This window comes from Perognathus longimembris, chromosome 1 (genome assembly GCF_023159225.1).
Source record: "Perognathus longimembris pacificus isolate PPM17 chromosome 1, ASM2315922v1, whole genome shotgun sequence".
Classification (NCBI taxonomy): Eukaryota; Metazoa; Chordata; class Mammalia; order Rodentia; family Heteromyidae; genus Perognathus; species Perognathus longimembris.
Genome location: NC_063161.1, coordinates 11,651,161 through 11,670,316, shown reverse-complemented (window position 1 = coordinate 11,670,316; position 19,156 = coordinate 11,651,161). Strand labels below are relative to the sequence as shown.

Below are 19,156 nucleotides of genomic sequence, written 5' to 3'. Positions count from 1 at the left end.
TTAAAAGCAGAGAGCTTTCAGCTGTTACAGTACCAACCTCACTCCTGGTGCTAATTTTCTAATTAGACTGATTTTTTCATTACTGTGGTAAAACATCTAAGGCAAGTTGACTTAATAAGGAAAACTGATTTAGCCATGAGACACAGGGCAAGACACCATTAGCGTTGGCTTAGCTCTGGTGAAGACCACATGACATTTGACAAGAGATGGAAACCATATTTCAAAACAGAAAGCCAGAGAGGGTCGTGTTGAGCTGGTTTTTATAACGACTTGCTCTCATGAGAGCTCAAGATATCTTAATGCCTTTTGAGGCCAGTTCCTCAGTGACCTAAGGACTTCTCTCTAACGCCAACCAGTTAAGGCTCTCATTACCTATTGGCACCGAGGAATCAAGATCTCAACACATGAGCCCCTGAAGGGTGCACACTCCATGCTCAGAGTATAATACAGAAATATATAAAAACCAACTTTCCTTAAAGAAGGTTCATAGGGCCTGGTTTATGTAGAAAGCACTTGTTATGGTTTGGATGTCATTTGACACCTAGGAATCTTGGTCCTGAGAATGGATGATGTAAACCTTTTTAAGAGGTAGGGCCTGGAGCCAGATGTGGGTGGCACATACCTGTAATCCTAACTCCTCAGGAGGCTGAGATCTGAGGATCACAGTTCAAAACAAGCCCAGGCAGGAAAGTTCTTGAGGCTCTTATCTCCAATTAACCACCAGAAACCAGAAGTGGTGCTGTGGCTCAAAGTGGTAGAATGCTAGCCTTGAGCACCAAGGCTCAGGGACAGCTTCTAGGTCCCTAGTTCAAGCCTCAAAACAACAACAAAAAAAAAAAAAAAAAAAGAGGAAGGTCCTTAGGTCCTTAGAGTATCCCTCTGGAGGGATTAAGGTAGCCCTTGAAGGATCCTGGAGCTTTTGCAAGAACAAGTTATTATAGAAGCTCAACCTTTAAACCAATGCATGGTTGGCCTCCTCCAACACACCCCTTTACCATATTATACCAATTCTCCTTGGGCACTCAACAGAAGTTGAACTGTGGGTGTGGAGAGGAAAGCCATCTGATCTAGGGCTTTGGACCTCCAGAACTCTGAACAAAATAAACCTCTTTTCTTCATACAGTTTCATAACCAGTTTCAAGTATTTCCTTATGGTAATAGAAAACATGCTAACAGAATACTTAATAAAAAATATTTGAGTTGATTTGTTTACCCTCCGGTCAACAAATATACATTGAGCACCTATACAATATGCTGGGCACTGGGAAGAGAACAGTAAGCAAAAAATACATATCTGCACCAGTGGAATTTCGATGAAAAGAAGTACACAGTAAATCAAGTGCCAAGTGGTAGTCATAGTTGGGGAAAGAGGAGAAAGAGGACACTAACGGTTATTGAAAGGGCAGTCAGAGATTATCTCATGTAAGTGACACCTAAACAGACCTGAAGAAAGTAAGAAAAAGAATCGTACACATAGTTTTAGGAAGAGAGTTTCTGGGCAAATGGAACAGCAAATGCAAGGACATGACGCAGGAAAGTTTAAGGAACTCCATGGAGGATGAGGTGGCTATAGTAGCATAAATAAGCATGATAGCAGAAATTAATTCAGAGGAGTAGCAGGAAGCCTGATTATATAGAACCTTGTAAGGAAGCTGAGAGAACCTTGCCTTTTCCTGTGAGTGAGATGAGAAGTCATGGGAACTAGAGGATCTGACTTATAAAAGACTCTATCCTAGGGCTGAGAAGGTGGCCTAGCAGTAGAGTGTTCGCCTGGCATGCATGAAGCTCTTCCTCAGCACCACATAAACAGAAAAGGCCGGAAGTAGTGCTGTGGCTCAAGAGATAGAGTGCTAGCCTTGAGCAAAAAGAAGCTCAGGGACAGTGCCCAGGCCCTGAGTCCAAGCCCCAGGACTGGCAAAAAAAAAAAAAGACTGTCCTAGCTACTAGGTAGAGAATAAATCATAGACAACCAGGTTGGAAGCATGGAACAAACATTTCACAGGCTGCAATGAGTGAGTCTAACCAAAAAAATACTAGTAGCTTGGACTTGGTGACACTGGAGGAGCTAATAAGGAGTGGTTGGATCATGGCTGTTTCTCAAGGGCAGGCAACATAATTTGCTGGTGAACGAATGTGGGGCAAAAAAAAAAAAAAGAAGAGTCGAGGGTATTTCTAAGTTTCTTGTACTTAGCAGTTAGAAAAGTGAACTTTCAGTTTTTAAGGAGATGAAAAACTGTAGGAGAAGCAGGTCTGTTGGGAAGAGTCCCATGTAGAACATGCCAAGTGTGAGAAGCTTTAAAGTCTGGAAGTTAGAAACAGTAGAATATTGCTTACTAAGGAGTTAGGGAGAAGATGGAGAGTTACTATCCAAAAAGTGATTATAGTCTAGAGATCTATACAGCATTGCACCTGTAGTATACACTGGATTATGTGCATAAGAATTTGCCAAGAAGATTAAAAGAAAGGAAACCAAAGAGTGAATCAGAATTGGCATTTTAACAAGATCCATGCATATTTATTTGGCAAGCAGTGTCTTGAGAAGCATTAATGTGAAGGTTAAAAAGATAATTTCATGACATTTTGATTTGCCCTGTAATCAGCCTATAAGCGAGGTGGCAACATACTGAATATTGTATTATGCCAAGTATTCTCTCTGTACACTCACCCATAGATATAATCATAATTAAAATGGAAGTAAGCCATTTTAATATAATTTCTGAGCAGGCACCAGTGGCTCACACCTGTAATCCTAGCTACTCCGGAGGCTGAGATCTGAGGATCACAGTTCAAAGCCAACTTGGACAGAAAAGTGTTAGCCACTCAGAAAAGCTGGAAGTTGTGCTGTGGATCAAGTGGTAGAGCACTAGCCTTGAGCACAGAGGCTCAGAAACAGTTCCCAGGCCCTGAGTTCATGTCCTAGGACCAGCAAAAAAAAAAAAAATTATACCCATAATTTCTTTTGTTATTTTAATCTATTATTTTCTATAGCCCTTTGTAAAATATAATACATTTCTGTTCAGTGATTTTTTTTTTAAAAGAAGCTCTCAATATCAGGAAAGAAATCAATAGGAAATACAATTTGGAAATGGAGGATGCAAACACTGTATAAAGTCATAAAACTGGATGAGACCACCAATGGTAGGAGTAGACATAATAAAGAAAAATTCACTGATCAAGTTGCATTGTACTTATAAACTGATACATTAAATTGACCCCTTGTGCAACTACTTAAAGATAATAAAATGAATAAAATGCATCATTGCCAGGGGAGGGGGAAAATTACTAAAGAATTCTGCCCTTGAGTATTCCAACATTTATAAGACAGGAAGAGAAGAGAATTAGCAAAAGCGACTGAGACAAAGACTAGTCAGATGACAGGAAACCAGAGCAAGTATTGTCATATGGATAGACAAATGAGTGAGCAAAGAAACAAGTTACATTAAAAATTAACCCGTTAAGGTTAAGATAGATGTGAGTCATTTTATTACCTTCTTTGCAGGGTTACTGTGAGCACTGTAAATAATGTGTCACAACAGCTGACACGTACAAAATACCCATTAATTACAGATTAAATCTCTCTCTCTCTCTCTCTCTCTCTCTCTCTCTCTCTCTCTCTCTCTCTTGCCAATCCTGGGATTTGAACTCCAGGCCTGAGCACAGTCCCTGGCTTCTTTTTGCTCAAGGCTAGCACTTTACCACTTGAGCCACAGCCCAACTTCCAGCTTTTTCTATATATGTGGTGCTGAGGAAGAAAACCCAGGGCTTCATGTATACGAGGCAAACACTCTACCACTAGGCCATATTCCCAGCCCTAATATCTCTTATTCTTAACCATTAATTACAGATTAAATATCTCTTATTCAAAAACTTGGTATTAGAAGTATTTCAGATTTAGAATCTTTTAGATTTTGTATTTGCAGAGATACCTAATGAGATATCTTGTTAATGGGGTACAAGTCTAAACACAAAATTCACTGTGTATTATATAGACCTTATAAACCTTGCCAGAAGGTAATTTTATACAATATTTTTAGTGTATCTTCATTTGACTGCCACCTGTCACATAATATAAATTTATATATGGAATTTTCCATTTGGGACATCATGTCTGCTTTAAAAAAAATAGTGCCCATATAAGAATAATTCTGCCCATGTAAGAATTTACTTTAATACTTTCTAAAAGTAGAGACTTTCCTTCATAAATAGGTTTTGTACTTTCTTACCAACCCTGTCTGAAACATGAAGGCATCTGCCTTAACATCAAGAGAATATATTTGACCAGCAGGTACTTGTACTTAGGTAAACTCTACCCTTTAATTTTTAGTAAATTGATAAATGGTTTTAAAATCCCACCTCCCCCCCCCCCAAAAAAAAAGAAACTTTCAGATTTTGGAGCATTTCAGATTTTCAAGTTAGGGATGCTTAACCCATAATAGTGATTTTTATCATAAAATTAAAAAACTTGAAAGCTTAAGTGCAAAATTTTTTAAGTAAATACTGAAAATGCTGTCAGACTGAAAAAAAAAAGGAAGAGACCACATTGTCTTAGTATTAAGGGCAACTATAGAAGAAAAAGAAAGTTGCATTGATGTTAAAATGAATTTTGATGGGGTCAAGAAGAGGTATTGTGGGAGTTGAGTGAAAATTCAGAAGTGCTTTTAGGAGAGTTTGGTGACATACACAGGTGAGGTTTCTGGTCTAATGAAACCTCAGTACTGCCATGAAACTACTAGAGAACTGTGTGTTTCTATTTATTTTTATTTTATTATTATTTTTTAGTCTTTCATTATACTTTCTTTTTTTCTTTATTGTCAAAGTTTGATACAGAGGGGTTACAGATTCATATGAAAGGCAGTGAGTACATTTCTTGTTCTACTTGTTACCTCCTCCCTTATTTCCCCCCTCCCCCCTCCCCCTCTCCCTCCAAGAGTTGTGCAGTTGGTTTACACCAAATGGTTTCTAAGTGTTGCTTTTTGGATGGTTTGTCTTTTTGTTCTTTGTCTCTCGATTTTGGTATTCCCTCTCTCTTCCCTAGTTCTGTTACCTGTATCAGACAATATCCAGGGTACTCAGATGTAGTACAGTGGTAGCGAGGGTATACGCACAGGAAGGGCTACAAGAGAAACAAAACTAGACAGACCACTCAGTCAAACAAACAGACAAGGAAAAAGAGAAAAAAAGTAGTATGAGTTTGCATAGCATGTTGAGAATAATTACAACAGTGGTATAACTCTTTTTTCTGTAATTTGGAGTTCATTTCACTTGGCATCTTATGTGGTCACATATGGGTGTAGTTATTGGGGTATTTTGGTCTTCTACCATGACTAGCCTATTCCTATACTAGCTATTCCCTATGAGGGACACCATAGGGTTTATGTTTCTTTGGGTCTGGCTCACTTCACTTAGTGTGATTTTTTTTTTTCCAAGTGCTTCCATTTCCTTATGAATGGGGCAGTGTCATTCCTTCTGATGGAGACATAGAATTCCATTGTGTATATGTACCACATTTTCCTGATCTTCTGAGGGGCATCTAGGTTGGTTCCATGTTTTAGCGATGACAAGTTGTGCTGCAATGAACATAGTTGTGCTGGTGGCTTTACTGTGGTCTTGCTTGTAGTCTTTTGGGTAGATGCCCAAAAGTGGGGCTGCTGGGTCGTAGGGGAGCTCTATGTTTTAGCCTTCTGAGGAGCCTCCACACTGCTTTCCAGAGGGGTTGAACAAGTTCGCATTCCCACCAACAATGTAGTAGAGTTCCCTTTTGGCCACATCGATTTATTTTTATTTTATTTTGGTGCTAACCTGTATTTATTTTTAACTTTTTCTCAGTTTTACCAAACGAAGCCCAGTACACATTGAAAGACTGATGAGTTGTATGCCTCCATTCTCACTCCAGTTTCCTTCATCGATGATGTTTTTTTCATTTGTGCCATCAGGTCTTACCACCTTTGAGGGATGTGACAAATCGACCTGAAGTTGGCTCCACTGTGAGAAATAAGCTGGTGCGCCTCATGACACACGTTGACCTTGGAGTCAAGCAAATTGCTGCTGAATTCCTTTTTGTCCTTTGCAAAGAAAGAGGTAGGTTAAACTCTCTTTTCCCTCTGTTGTTTTTTTTTTTTAAATCTTTTGGGCACAGTTTGAGACAATTCCAGTTGCTAGTGATCATCACTCTACTCTTTTTCAAAGCATTGATTATTTTTTACTTACTGTGGTTTATGACAGTGCTGGGGTTTAAACCCAGAGCTTGCAGTTGCTACACTCATGCTATACAACTTGAGCTACACCTCCAACCCTTTTTACTTTTGCTACTTTTCAATAGGATTTCACATCTATTCCTGGGCTTTTGTGAAACTCAGTTCTAATATTTATGTTTGTCACCTAGGTAGGATGACAGTTGTGCACCATGATGCCCAGCTTTTTATTGGTTGATATGGAAGATCATGAACTTTTTGCTGAGGGTTAACTTCAAACCTCAGTCCTCTCGATCTCAGCTTCTTGGTAGCTAGGATGACAAGTGTGAGCCATTGCGCCCAGCTTAAAAGCAGCAATGTTAAAACACTTTTAGAGCCAGGTATGGTGGCTCACATCTATAATTCCAGCTCTCAAAATACAGAGTTTAGGAGGGCTGAGGTTCAGACTGATCCAGGCAAAAAGCATGAGACTGGGGCTGGGGATATAGCCTAGTGGCAAGAGTGCCTGCCTCGGATACACGAGGCCCTAGGTTCGATTCCCCAGCACCACATATACAGAAAACGGCCAGAAGCGGCGCTGTGGCTCAAGTGGCAGAGTGCTAGCCTTGAGCGGGAAGAAGCCAGGGACAGTGCTCAGGCCCTGAGTCCAAGGCCCAGGACTGGCCAAAAAAAAAAAAAAGCATGAGACTAAATCTGAAAAATAACTAAAGCAAAAAGGGCTGGGCGTGTGACTCAAGTAGTTAAGCACCTGCCTAGGAAGCACGGGTACTTATTAGGTACTAGTACTTCAATTGCTAATACTATCAAATAAGTACATACATAAATGCATTTACATGTTTCTGAATTTATTAAGACATTCAGAGACAGGTAAATTACCAAATGCACATGCATGTAAACTTTGCCTCCTGTGTTTTTACCCCCACTTATAATATTGATGGGACAAAACCTTGAGCCATTATGAGAAGTCTTCCTAATAATTTTGATACTATTTTGATAACCAGGCACATACCTGGGTCAGTTACTATTATTCCTTTTGAAATTATAGTTCATTAAAATTTAGTTTCTTTACCAAGTTTTTTAACTAGTAGTCATATGAGCTGCATAATCCACCAAATAGAAATACAAATATTTATGATATGCATCTTTGGTAACAATCTTCAAGAAATTAAAGAGAAATTTAAAAATAATTACTACAGTGTAATAAAGACTACTCTTATAAGTACGTATAAAGTGATTATAGACCCAACAACTGAAAGTAGTCCTAAAGTTATATGAATTACTTGTTCTATAAAAGTCTAATTCTCCAAATGAGCAGCTTTATTCACGTATCCCCACCAATTTCTCCTTGTTTATTTAAAAAATCCATCAAGCAGATTTCTTATTATACTTTTTGTAGTGCTCAAATTTTCTGAGATAGCTTGGAGATGGAAAAGTTCACTCTTCTCAAAGTCTGTTTTTTTCAAACATCATACCTGACTTATGGATCCATCATTTAATTTCCTCTTAAGAACAAAATTAGGGCTGGGAATATGGCCTAGTGGTAAAGTGTTCATCTCATATACATGAAGCCCTAGGTTCGATTCCTCGGCACCACATATATAGAAAAAGCCAGAAGTGACTCTGTGGCTCAAGTGGTAGAGTGCTAGCCTTAAGCAAAAGGAAGCCAGGGACAGTTCAAGCCCCAGGACTGGCAAAAAAACAAAACAAAACAAAAGAACAAAATTAGATCATCATCACAATGACAACACACATAGCTCTTATGACCTGAGAAGTATCAGTACCTGACATACTCTTTTAATTCTCATAAGGACTCGCTGTGGTGGTGGTTATTATTACTATTATTATTATCATCATTATTCATCTGTCCATTTGGACAGTTTACTTCTGCCATGACTTTGATTTAACATCTTGTAATTAAATGGTCATCTTAACGTCTTAGTGTCAGTAAACACTGGCTACATTGAGCCTGTATTTCTTAGATGGCAAATGAGTTGTTTTTAAAGTTTGTGTATGTATCCACATAAATCTAAAACATATACACATGAGTCCCATCTGTATCTGTAGCTTCTATTATTGATGATGTTCTTGTATCACCTTCCTGTGGTTGTACCTACACTATCTCTATAATCTTATCTGAGTATATTGGAAACCGTGTATACTGGTATTAAAAGTAGGAAATTGAAAGGGAATACAAAATTGAGAGACACGGTAAAAAAAGACAAACAACTACAAAAGCAATACTTGCAAAACTGTTTGGTGTAAGTGAACTGAACACCTCAGGGGGGGAAAGGGAAAGTGGGAGGAGGGAGGGGGAGAAGGGACAAGGTAACAAACAGTACAAGAAATGTATCCAGTGCCTAATGTATGAAACTGTAGCCTCTCTGTACATCAGTTTGATAATAAAAATTTGGAAAAAAAAAAAACAACATATACACATGAATCTTCATTTTACGAGGTTTGTCAAGATGCATACAAAAGGCCTGGTAAACCTATCTATTCAGGCCATCAAGCTGAGCAAGTGCAAGGCCCTGAGTCAAATCCTAGTACCTAAAATATGTGTATGTATATGTGTATGTGTGTGTGCATATATACATACATATGTTACATATATGTACACACATATATACATTTTTACAGTGAATATCACTTCTCATAGATACTTCTTTAAAAATTCAAGAAGGCAAATCTAACATTTGTTTCTTTTATTTGCATGTAAATTATATATCTAAGTGCATATACATATATTATATATATATCTAAGTGCAAAATACATACATAAATATGTACTGGTGAATGTAATTATATTACTGATGATTTAGTGAGTGTCACAGCTTATCAGCAGATACAGTGTATGCGTTTGTAAGTGAATTCCATTCATTTTTTTTAGTTGGAAATGGTTAGCTTTTGGCTCCCTTCTTCAGCCTAACACTTATGATGCTTCATAGTTGTGATTTGGGGCTCGATGCCAACCTTGATTAAAGCACAGTAATATTTTTTATTTGAACTTGGACAATTCCATATTAATCGTCTGATTTTCTTTCCAATTGAATTAAAAACTTTTTTGGAGTCAACCTTCTTTCATTCTTAAAATATTTTTTGAGTTAGATCTTAGGATTATAGGAGTATACCTGATCAAATCTGTGGCTTTATATTACATACTTTCTTATGCAAGCGTCATAGACTCCAATAGGCTTGTCATAATAAAAGTAAGTCAAGTGAGCCAGGTATATGGGTAATAAATGAACACCAGAACCTCAGCAACACACTTAGAAGCACTATAGGGTACTGAAGAGGGGATATTGCTGTTGAGCTTATTGATTATTATCAGGAAGGAACTGTGGCAATTGTTAGTAGATCGGCCAGGTTTTCAAAAAGAAGCTAGACCATGACTTTTAAGTAAAATCTCTCCATTTTAAAATGTTTTCATCTAACTCAAATTTAAAACCATGGATAGAAAAAGTCTACAATCTAGCTTCAACTTGAAAGTCATCAAGTTTCAAAATTCAGATTTGGGAGTAGATTATCAAATGAAATAAGTTTCAAATAATTTGTCAGAGTGTCAGTCTTTCTTCTTGAGGACGTGCAAAACTAAGTTAAAAATGAAGGTACTTTGATCAGTGTTCAAAGCTTAGACAGCACAATAGAGACTGTAAGCAGCAAATCTATTGAGTTTGCAACATAGAGACTACACAAGAAAGGAAAATGAAATGAGAAGCACAAAATCTCACAGTGGAAGAGTGTGTAAAGAATGACTTGTTCCAGTGTCTTAAATACCCACCTATATCAGGCACACCTCCAGGCTTTAGTGACCAAAAGATAAACTTGTTCTTATTCCACCCACTTGCTCTGTTGAGCCCTGATATAACAAATGTTTTACTTTTGCTCTACAAATTACCTACTTTCTACACATGGTCTTAAAATAAGCCTTACATCGTTTAAAGAAAAAGCTTTGTAAAATAATTCCTTGCCTCCTCTTACACCTCACCCTACAACATATTTACTAATTTCCAGTGCCATTCATTGTGGCAGGTGCGGAGTTACAGGGAAACTATAGCACCATAGCCCCACATTTAAATTTTAGTTTCCTCTTTATTTCAGTCTCAGAGGAATAGCTGTGTCTAGCTTAGAACTAAAATCTCCACTTCCTGTTTATCTTTTCCTGTCCTTCAGAAGCCTTGCTCCATCAGTTGTTAATCTCTTTTTTTTTTTTATCTCTATCTGCTTTCTTCAACCTACGTAAGTTCTCATATTACTGTCCTTTACATCTTGACGTATTCAAAGACCAGTTGGTTTTTCTTTCTTTTTTTTTGAAAGTAAAAAAATTTATTTCTGATTGATTTCTCAATGTATAGTTCAATATAATGCCAGTTTTTAATGGCAAAAATTTGGTCCCACTGAAAGTCCATAATGCTACAGAGAGCTACTACTTTTCCCAGGGAGTAAGTAAACAGCTGGAAAGAGAAAGCACAACTTTCTAGCAGCATGGCAACTTAAACCATAGACCTTGTAGGTCTGCAACTCTGACATGGAAAGTGGCACATTCATTAGCTGGTGACGGAAGTGGGAAGTGGGGAACACAATGTAGACACTCAAGGGAGCACTAATGGAAAGACAACAAACAAACCAGATATATCTATGAGGGTTTTAAAGGATAACTATAGAAAAGGGAACCAAATATTTTACTCAAATGCTTTTTAGAGCCTTTCTGTAGAGATACAAATATATATATATATTTATCCAAAAATATGTTTTATATAGATAAATGTTTCTCAATTAAAGATGGGACCAAAGCTATAGGTATGACATAAAACACTGTCTTTTGTAAGACTCTCCACCTGAATTTGCAATTTCCTTAAAGTTAGTGCATTAGTTTTCCAAATAGAATTACCTGACATCTTTTATAGATATAAATCAAGTAGGCATTATTTTTAAAAAGGGTTTGCAGGCTACACAATATTTTTCTAAGATGCTATGCATATCAAACTTATGATAAGCCCCATTAAGAATCATTATTAATAAACATATCAAAAAGGGCTCTTCATAGTAAACATTTTCTGATTGCCCATTTACAAGTGTTGAAAATGCACAAGAAAGATTTACTTCATAAGCACTTTTATGTTAATAAGATATTCTGATTCAATACATATGGCAATAAATCTTCACATGTTGTAACCATTACTATGTTCTCTTTAGATGGGGAGGTAACACTCACAACCACTACATACAAAATAAAGCACACAATTATTTTGGTGATTTTATAAATCCTCTTTTCCAGGTGCAAAGGCTACAAAAATTCCTAAAAATTAGAGAACACTGAAAACATATTAAATTTTGACATCTGATTTTATAGTTATTTTCATTTTACCCTGAAAGATAACTTTAAAAAAACCTGACCCTGCTGAAACAGGTCACCTTGCTAATATTTTTTAAAAAAGAAAAAACAATTGGTGAGAGCAAGAGATTTTTGTCACTTGTATGTGGGGGTTTTGCAAAGAGGTGTCTCTCCAAGACATTAGAAAAATGTTCAAAGATAAAAAAACAAAAATAAAATATGTGGTGGTCCCTAAACTATTCTGAAGGCAGTTAGCTTAGTCTAAGCTACAATAGCTTTCCACTTGTCTTCATAATGAATTACAAGTTAACTGATTGATGTCCCCAAAGAAATCTGCTTTTTATCTATCAGCACTAGAGATTTTTTTTTCTGTTCTTCAAAATACAGTTTGTGCTCTATGATTCTTGCTATTCTACTGTTTCATGCATTTAAAGGGCATTTTAGGGGAGCCAGTTGGTTTTTCTTTTTAGTGTCTTTACTGCAGCACAGGCTTCAACTTGGTAGAAGCCGGGAAGTTAGTTCTAAATTCCAGTTGCAATAGAACTTACTTTGCACTGCTATTCCCTACCTTCTAAATTCCACTGAAAGGGCCCTCAGTAAGGCCACAGGTGACCTAATTTCCCAAAGCAGTGGGTTTGATATTTTCATATTACTTTAGTTCTTACAACACTTGGCACTTGACTACTCTCCTTGTCCTGTGCTACCATACACTCCTGGATGTCCTGTGACTTCTCTGTTCTTTTTGTGCAGTCTCATTTGTCAAGCCCTATTCCAATTCCATGTTTACTTGCTGCTGTTCTCTCAAGTCATCTTCTGGCCATGCTCTCGATTTTCATTGTTCTGAGCAACCTCAAACTTCTGCTGGCTTCTGCTTCTGTCTGTTGGATGAACAGGTTCCCAAGTCCCTCTTGTCTCTAGCTTTCTCCTGAAGCTGCCCTATTTAGCCACTGGCTTACTTGACATCGATGCTTGAGTTTTTCACAGGTACTTCCATCTTCTAGCTAAAGTTCAATGTATTATCTGCAGTCCCTGAAGCCAGAAACATAGAACTTACCCTGGCTAACTTGTGTACTCATACTCTCATATTACACTTCCTTGCTTAACCATGTGCAATGCTTCATTTCATGGAATTCCTTTCCCCTTCTTTGTTTGTTAGGATGATGAACTTTGCTTATCTTTGAAGATCATCTTGAGTATCGTCTCTGTTAATATTCATTTGACCATTCCAAGCTGTGTTAATCATTCTTTCCTTTGTGCCATTTTTACCTATCTCTATTATAAGTGCTTTTTGACATTTACTATCTTGTAACTCTCTATGTATGAGCATGTGTTCTAGGCTTTGAGTTTCTTTAAGTTGGAGATAATGTCTTCCTTACATCTTTATATCTTCAATGCTTCACGAAGAATCAGATAGTAAATGCCCTCAAAATGCCAAATAAAAGAACAAACATTTGTACTCTGAATTCAGTCTAATGAATATGCTATCTTGTGTATTTCTCCATGTACAGGAATCATTTCATTGTACTATGGTAACCTCCTAAGAAAGGAATGCATCCAGTACTACCTGGGCGTTGATGGGGAAATGAAAAATAATTAGGTGTTGTGGAAATCAGAGTCTTTCAGAAGACAAAGAAGTGGGAAATAGTACAGAGAAGAGACTAGTTCAGTATGTGAGAAAACCATAGCTAGAAAAGAAGGCAAAGCTGAGAGCCTAGTAGACTATTTGGAACTTGAGCTTATCCTTTAGGGAAAACATGAGAGGTTTTGGCCAGAAGGGTTAAACAATTTTGGTTTTTTGTTTTGTCTTTGTAGTATCTACACTATACTACAGTCCTATTGTTGTTACTGGGTTTTTTTTACAAAGACATTTTAACAGTGTATAGAATAAGGAATGAAAAGATATGAGACTGGAGGAAAGACAGTAGTAGCTAGTGGAAACTGCTAATGTGAATTTCTAAGAATTGCAGAAACAAAACTGACCACAAAGAGAGATTTCTAGAGAGAACGGAGAATGAACTCTGAGTTGAATCTATTTCAGCCATTCTTTCTTCTTGGTAAAAAAGCAGAAATTGTTTGCTTTCCTGATAGAGTATAGTAACACCCACATTTTTTATTTATTTATTTTTTTTTTGCCAGTCCTGGGCTTGGACTCAGGGCCTGAGCACTGTCCCTGGCTTCTTTTTTCTCAAGGCTAGCACTCTGCCACTTGAGCCACAGCGCCACTTCTGGCCTTTTCTATACACGTGGTGCTGGGGAATTGAACCCAGGGCCTCAGGTATAGGAGGCAAGCACTCTTGCCACTAGGCCATATCCCCAGCCCACACCCACATTTTTTAATACCAGGACTCTCAATGTAGTTCTGACAGTGCATAGGGCCGAGGAGGTTGCTTTCCGTTGTTCATAGTGCCCTTTAGCACCCTGGTAAAGTAATGATGAAAGACTGAATGCTGAAATGTTTCATTCCAGCAGCATTTTCGCATAACTCCATGGATGAACTCTATGACAAAGAACAGAGATAGTGTGTGTGTGTGTGTGTGTGTGTGTGTGTGTGTGTGACCACAAAAATAATCTTTTTCTTTGCCTTAGCAGCTCATCTTAACATCCAAGTTCAGTCAGTTTTCCTCTTCTACTTTCCCACTATCAAATTGGATATTCTATGGTCTATTTTATTTTAATTTTATTGTGCCAGTCCTGGGACTTGAACTCAGGGCCTGGGTACTGTTTCTAAGATTCTTTGATTCCAGGCTAGTGCTCTAGCACTTGAGCTACTGTCCCACTTCCAGCTTTTTTGGTGGTTAATTAGAAATAAGAGGGCTGGGGATATGGCCTAGTGGCAAGAGTCCCTGCCTCATATACATGAGGCCCTGGGTTCGATTCCCCAGCACCACATATACAGAAAATGGCCAGAAGTGGCGCTGTGGCTCAAGTGGCAGAGTGCTAGCCTTGAGTAAAAAGAAGCCAGGGACAGTGCTCAGGCCCTGAGTCCAAGCCCCAGGACTGGCAAAAAAAAAAAAAAAAAAAAAAAAGAAATAAGAGTCTCACAGAATTTCCTCCCCAAGCTGGCTCATACTGTGATCCTCAGATCTCAACCTCTTGAGTAGCTAGGATTATAGGCTTGAGCTACCGTGCCTAGTTTATATGGTGCATTTTAAAAACTAACTAAAAACTAAAAAGACCCTCATGCCCATAATCCTAGCTACTTACCAAGCGTAGTTATGAGGATGAAGATTCAAAGCCAGCTTATACAGACAGATCCAAAAGACTCATCTCCAACTAACCATCCAAAAGCTGGAATTGAAGGCATGGGTCAAATCGTGCTCTAACTATGAGCAGAAAAGCAGAGTGAGAGATAAAAGCAGAGCAAGAACATGAGACCCTGAGTTCAAGCTCCAATATTGGCACCAAAAGAAAGCAACTAAAAATACTCGCATCAATATTTCTCACTGAGAATTCTGAAATGCATATATCTCCTTTTCTACTGTCCCTTTTCAGGTACTTTCTCCTCTTTACCAAAATTCATTTGACTTCAGAATTATTGGCTGAAACCTTATCCATTTTGAAGGCAAAGTATGTCTTAAATCATCTTTGTAACATACACTGCCTATCACAAGACAAGATGACATATTTGTTCCAGTGAAAGAGCAGTAAATACTATTTTCACATAAATGCTAGGGAATTGTACTAGTAGCTAGCTTCCAGAGGAATTTATTATACTAGAAAACAACTATTTACTATTGTATTTACTTGTGTTTAACCTGTTTTTGCTTTTCATATCCTTTGTGTTTTTAATCTTGAATTATTTTGTATCATTTTAAATTATTAGCTTGTTTTTAAGTATATTAATTGAAGCCATTTATCCATATTGTCTCAATTTATACTTGAAATTTTTCAGTAAATATTCATTTTCTGGAACCATTCAACAGCCTTATTTTTTTTTTAAATATTGGGTTTTGTTCCCCAACACACATAGACAGAAATAAAATAAAAATAAGCCTTATCAGTTGCTTGCGACGAGAGCATCTATGATTGTTTATCCTCCGAGGCTTTGAATCTGACTATGTAATTAAGATCATCTTTGTCCTCCATGAATACTAAGAATACCTGGGGGCTGAGTACAGAGTTACACTGCCTGTAATCCCAGCTACCTGGGAAGAATAGGTAGGAGGATGGAGGTTTGAGGCCAAAGCATCCTAGATCCTACCTGAAAAAACTAATGCAAAAATGACCAGGGGTCTGACTCAAGTAGCAGAGCACTGGTCTAGAAAGCACAAGGCCCTGAGTTCAAATTGTAATGCCTTCCCCTCACTCCCCCCAAAAGACCCTGTATATATCAAACATTCATCCATTCCCCTGATTTAAGTATCCCCCTCATTTAAGTATTCGTTAATTTATCTAAATCATTGTATCTTACAGAAGGCACTCATAGCAAGAAGAAGCATAATTAGATTTATTCTGAGATCTTTCCATTAATACATATTTGCCAAAAAAAATCACCAATAGGTTTTAAAACCTGTCAGGTTGCCAAGAGCTTTTAAGGTTGGAAAATGATTCGTTTAAATCTCAATAATCAACTTGTATTGTTAATCTATATCCTTTTGAACAAATTTCATTAATTTGCCATGTTCTGTGAAAGATATATAAAAAGACTTCCCTTTATTTGTCCCTTCATTCCTTATTCAATGAACCAGCTCTGTCCTGAAAAATTCACCACATTCATACTCTTCATGGTGTGTTGTGTGTGTGCTGGTACTGGGGCTTGAACTAAAGGCTTCCCACTCTTGCTCCACTTTTTCATTCACAGCTAGCATTCTACCACTTGAGCCACACATCTAGTTTTGACATTTGATGCCTAATTGGAGTTAAAATTCTCATGGACTTAGCTGCCCAAGCTGGCTTTAAACCTTGATCCTCAGATCTCAGGCTCCTGAGGATCTAGGATTACTGGTGTGAGCTACGGGGGGCCCAGCCCGACATTCTAGTGCACTCCACGCATTTTTCCCCAGCTTTATTCTGCCTTTTGAGGGAAGTAGTCTGAATTGTAATGGTCATATCAGATGCAGTTTTTACTATGGCTTTATACATGGATCGTATCCTTCGTTTTGTTTTCTGCAGTTTACCTAATATTACCATGGGGTAAAAGGAATGTTTCCTTCATTCTAGACACTTTGCCAAAAGATCTTGCATGTGTTAACTTGTGAAGTAGGTAGTTCTTATTCCATTCCTACAGATCAAAGAACCATAACGTATCTTGCCACAGTTTTCCAACTAGTAACTGGCAGAGCCATTTATTCAAATATAACGAGTCTAACTCCTGGACTTTATCTCAGCCAGCGTCTTATGCTTACATACTGTTGCTGACTTTCTCTTTTAAAGCAGGTCTGTCCTACTTGCTAATATCCTTAATTCTTATTTCTTATACCATTTCCCTTGGATTCCTACAAAAGGTGAAAGATTGTATATTACGTGCCATATTAGTACAATCTCAAAGTGGCCTTTCCTATCTCTAAAACTGATTTTTTTTTTTTTAAGATTTGAAATCAGATCTTAGCTTTTGCCTATGGTCTGGCTATGTTTCCATTTCCCTGTTTAGATGAGTGGTTGATGATAGTGAACATGCAGAGGTTTCTGTCTAAAATGACCGCCTGTTCTGTTTTGCAGTGGATAGCCTGCTGAAATACACTGGCTATGGGAATGCTGCAGGACTCTTGGCGGCCAGGGGCCTCTTGGCTGGAGGAAGAGGAGATAATTGGTACTCAGAAGATGAGGACACAGACACTGAAGAATACAAAAATGCAAAACCAAAGTACAGTATCAAGTTTTTTCACCTAATCTTAGCTGTGCCTTTTGAGTTGGTTATTTGCCTTTCACTTCCTTTGTCTTTCATTTTCCAATGTTTCCTTTCTCTTGTGGACTTGGACGCTTTCCACTTAATGGTGTTTTCAGAGACAGTTTCATAGCTAGTTCCATAGGTGACATGGTGATTGAGGAATGTTAATACTTCAGTTCCATAGGTGACATGGTGATTGAGGAATGTTAATACTTCAAGAAATGTTCTTCTGCATGCTATTTTCAAAGTGCCCTTTCTCATCTTTCAAGTAACAAGAGAGCTGGTGTTTTCTAGATATTTACCGTCCGCTTTAGAAGTATTGTTGCTTACCATTTGCTTTCCTTTTCATAGACTGAGACCAAGTATTTAAGTTGGTTATTTGATTCTGAAATCTTTTTTTAGAAATCTAAATGTAAGCTCCATGCATTATAATAGATCCCTTTCATAAAACTCCTTACATATCAAACAGTAATGGAGCAAGGCATATTAATTTAACACAAGGAATGAAGTATGGCCCCACTTGGGGTTTGAATGTAACATACTTAGAGAATCAACTTCTAACAGGTATGACCACGTGCTGAATAGACAAACCAGAAACACTGAAGCTTTCTAAGTCAGTGCATACAAATTAAAGATATTAATTCTTTATATCTTTTTATACAGTTCCTGTTTCCAAACAAACCACCTTCTTCCATTCTTTCTCTTTCCCCTGTTCCCTCCCCGTCCTTTCCTCCCTTCCAGTGCTCACCGCAGGTAAGTTTCGTAGTCTCCACTGATGAGTGCAGTCATTTGAGTTCAGTTTTGCTGAGCTCTGTTACTGAATGTTAGTGAGGTATACTCTTCCCTTATGGCATTGTCAGTGTCGATAGGCTGTGTTTTCTATATAAAGTATTCCAGAGTGAGTAGTGAATCTGAAATGAAATAATTATATTTCTTTCTCTAAGTGGTGATTCTAAATCAGTTCTTTTTAGTTCTTGATTCTTGTATTCTATAAACTATATTTCTATATCGGTTTAGATCTCTTGCCAGATATATTTTATGTATCTTCACTTGCAACTTGAAAATATACCACTTGAAAAGCGATGTCTTGAGAAGTCAATCTCTATCTCTCCCTTCTTCCCTCCCTTTTCCTTCTCTTCCTTTCCATCTACTCCCTCCCTCTCCCTACCCCCTCTCTCCTTCTCCCTCTCTTGACAAGGATCTCACTATATTGTTGCCCAGGCTGATCTCAAGCTCCAAGACTGATCACTTTAGTGATCAGTTTAGTCCAGTAGCTAGGACCTTAAGTGTGCCCTACCACACCCAGCTAAAAGTCGTATTTTTAAATGAAGGCAGAGATTACATTAGATATTCCTTGAAATCTAGAGCATATGGACACAGTCCACTAAGATAGAAAACCCATAAATATTCATGGGTATGGATGTTTGACATCTTTTCATCTCACTGTATATGTTGATTTTATTTACTAAATGACTTTTTAAATAATGGTCATGGTCACACACCTAGCAACACTGTAACATATCCAGAATTCTGCCATAACAAGAGAAAACCACAGAAACACTGGGTCTCAGCTATTATGTAAGCCATGTTAGGTTTGTTTGGCAGTGTTATTGGCTTAACACTCTATTATCAGAAGTCTATGCTTAGGCTTCACATCCTTAATCATCTTTAATTTTTGGATGTGGTTTTTACTATTCATAGGCATAATATGTTAGTGTCACCAGAATACCCACCATCGTGAAATCTTTTGTCTCTTAAACATTGCTCATTTCAAATATAAATATGTGTTCTTCAAGTAATATCCCA

General features: G+C 37.6%; 1 protein-coding gene across 6 annotated transcripts in view; it reads left to right on the top strand.

Annotated features, from left to right (window-relative positions):
- Ric8b (RIC8 guanine nucleotide exchange factor B) overlaps window positions 1–19,156 on the top strand; it is a 103,860-nt gene that overhangs the window by 55,255 nt on the left and 29,449 nt on the right. For all 6 annotated transcript variants that reach the window (XR_007212480.1, XM_048356594.1, XM_048356574.1 and 3 more), the window contains exons 7-8: window positions 5,934–6,078; window positions 17,182–17,326. Coding sequence is in view for 5 of the 6 variants with exons in the window: in XM_048356594.1 (XP_048212551.1) it covers window positions 5,934–6,078; window positions 17,182–17,326 (290 nt within the window). In the remaining variant the exon portion in view is untranslated. The remainder of the gene's footprint in view (window positions 1–5,933; window positions 6,079–17,181; window positions 17,327–19,156) is intronic.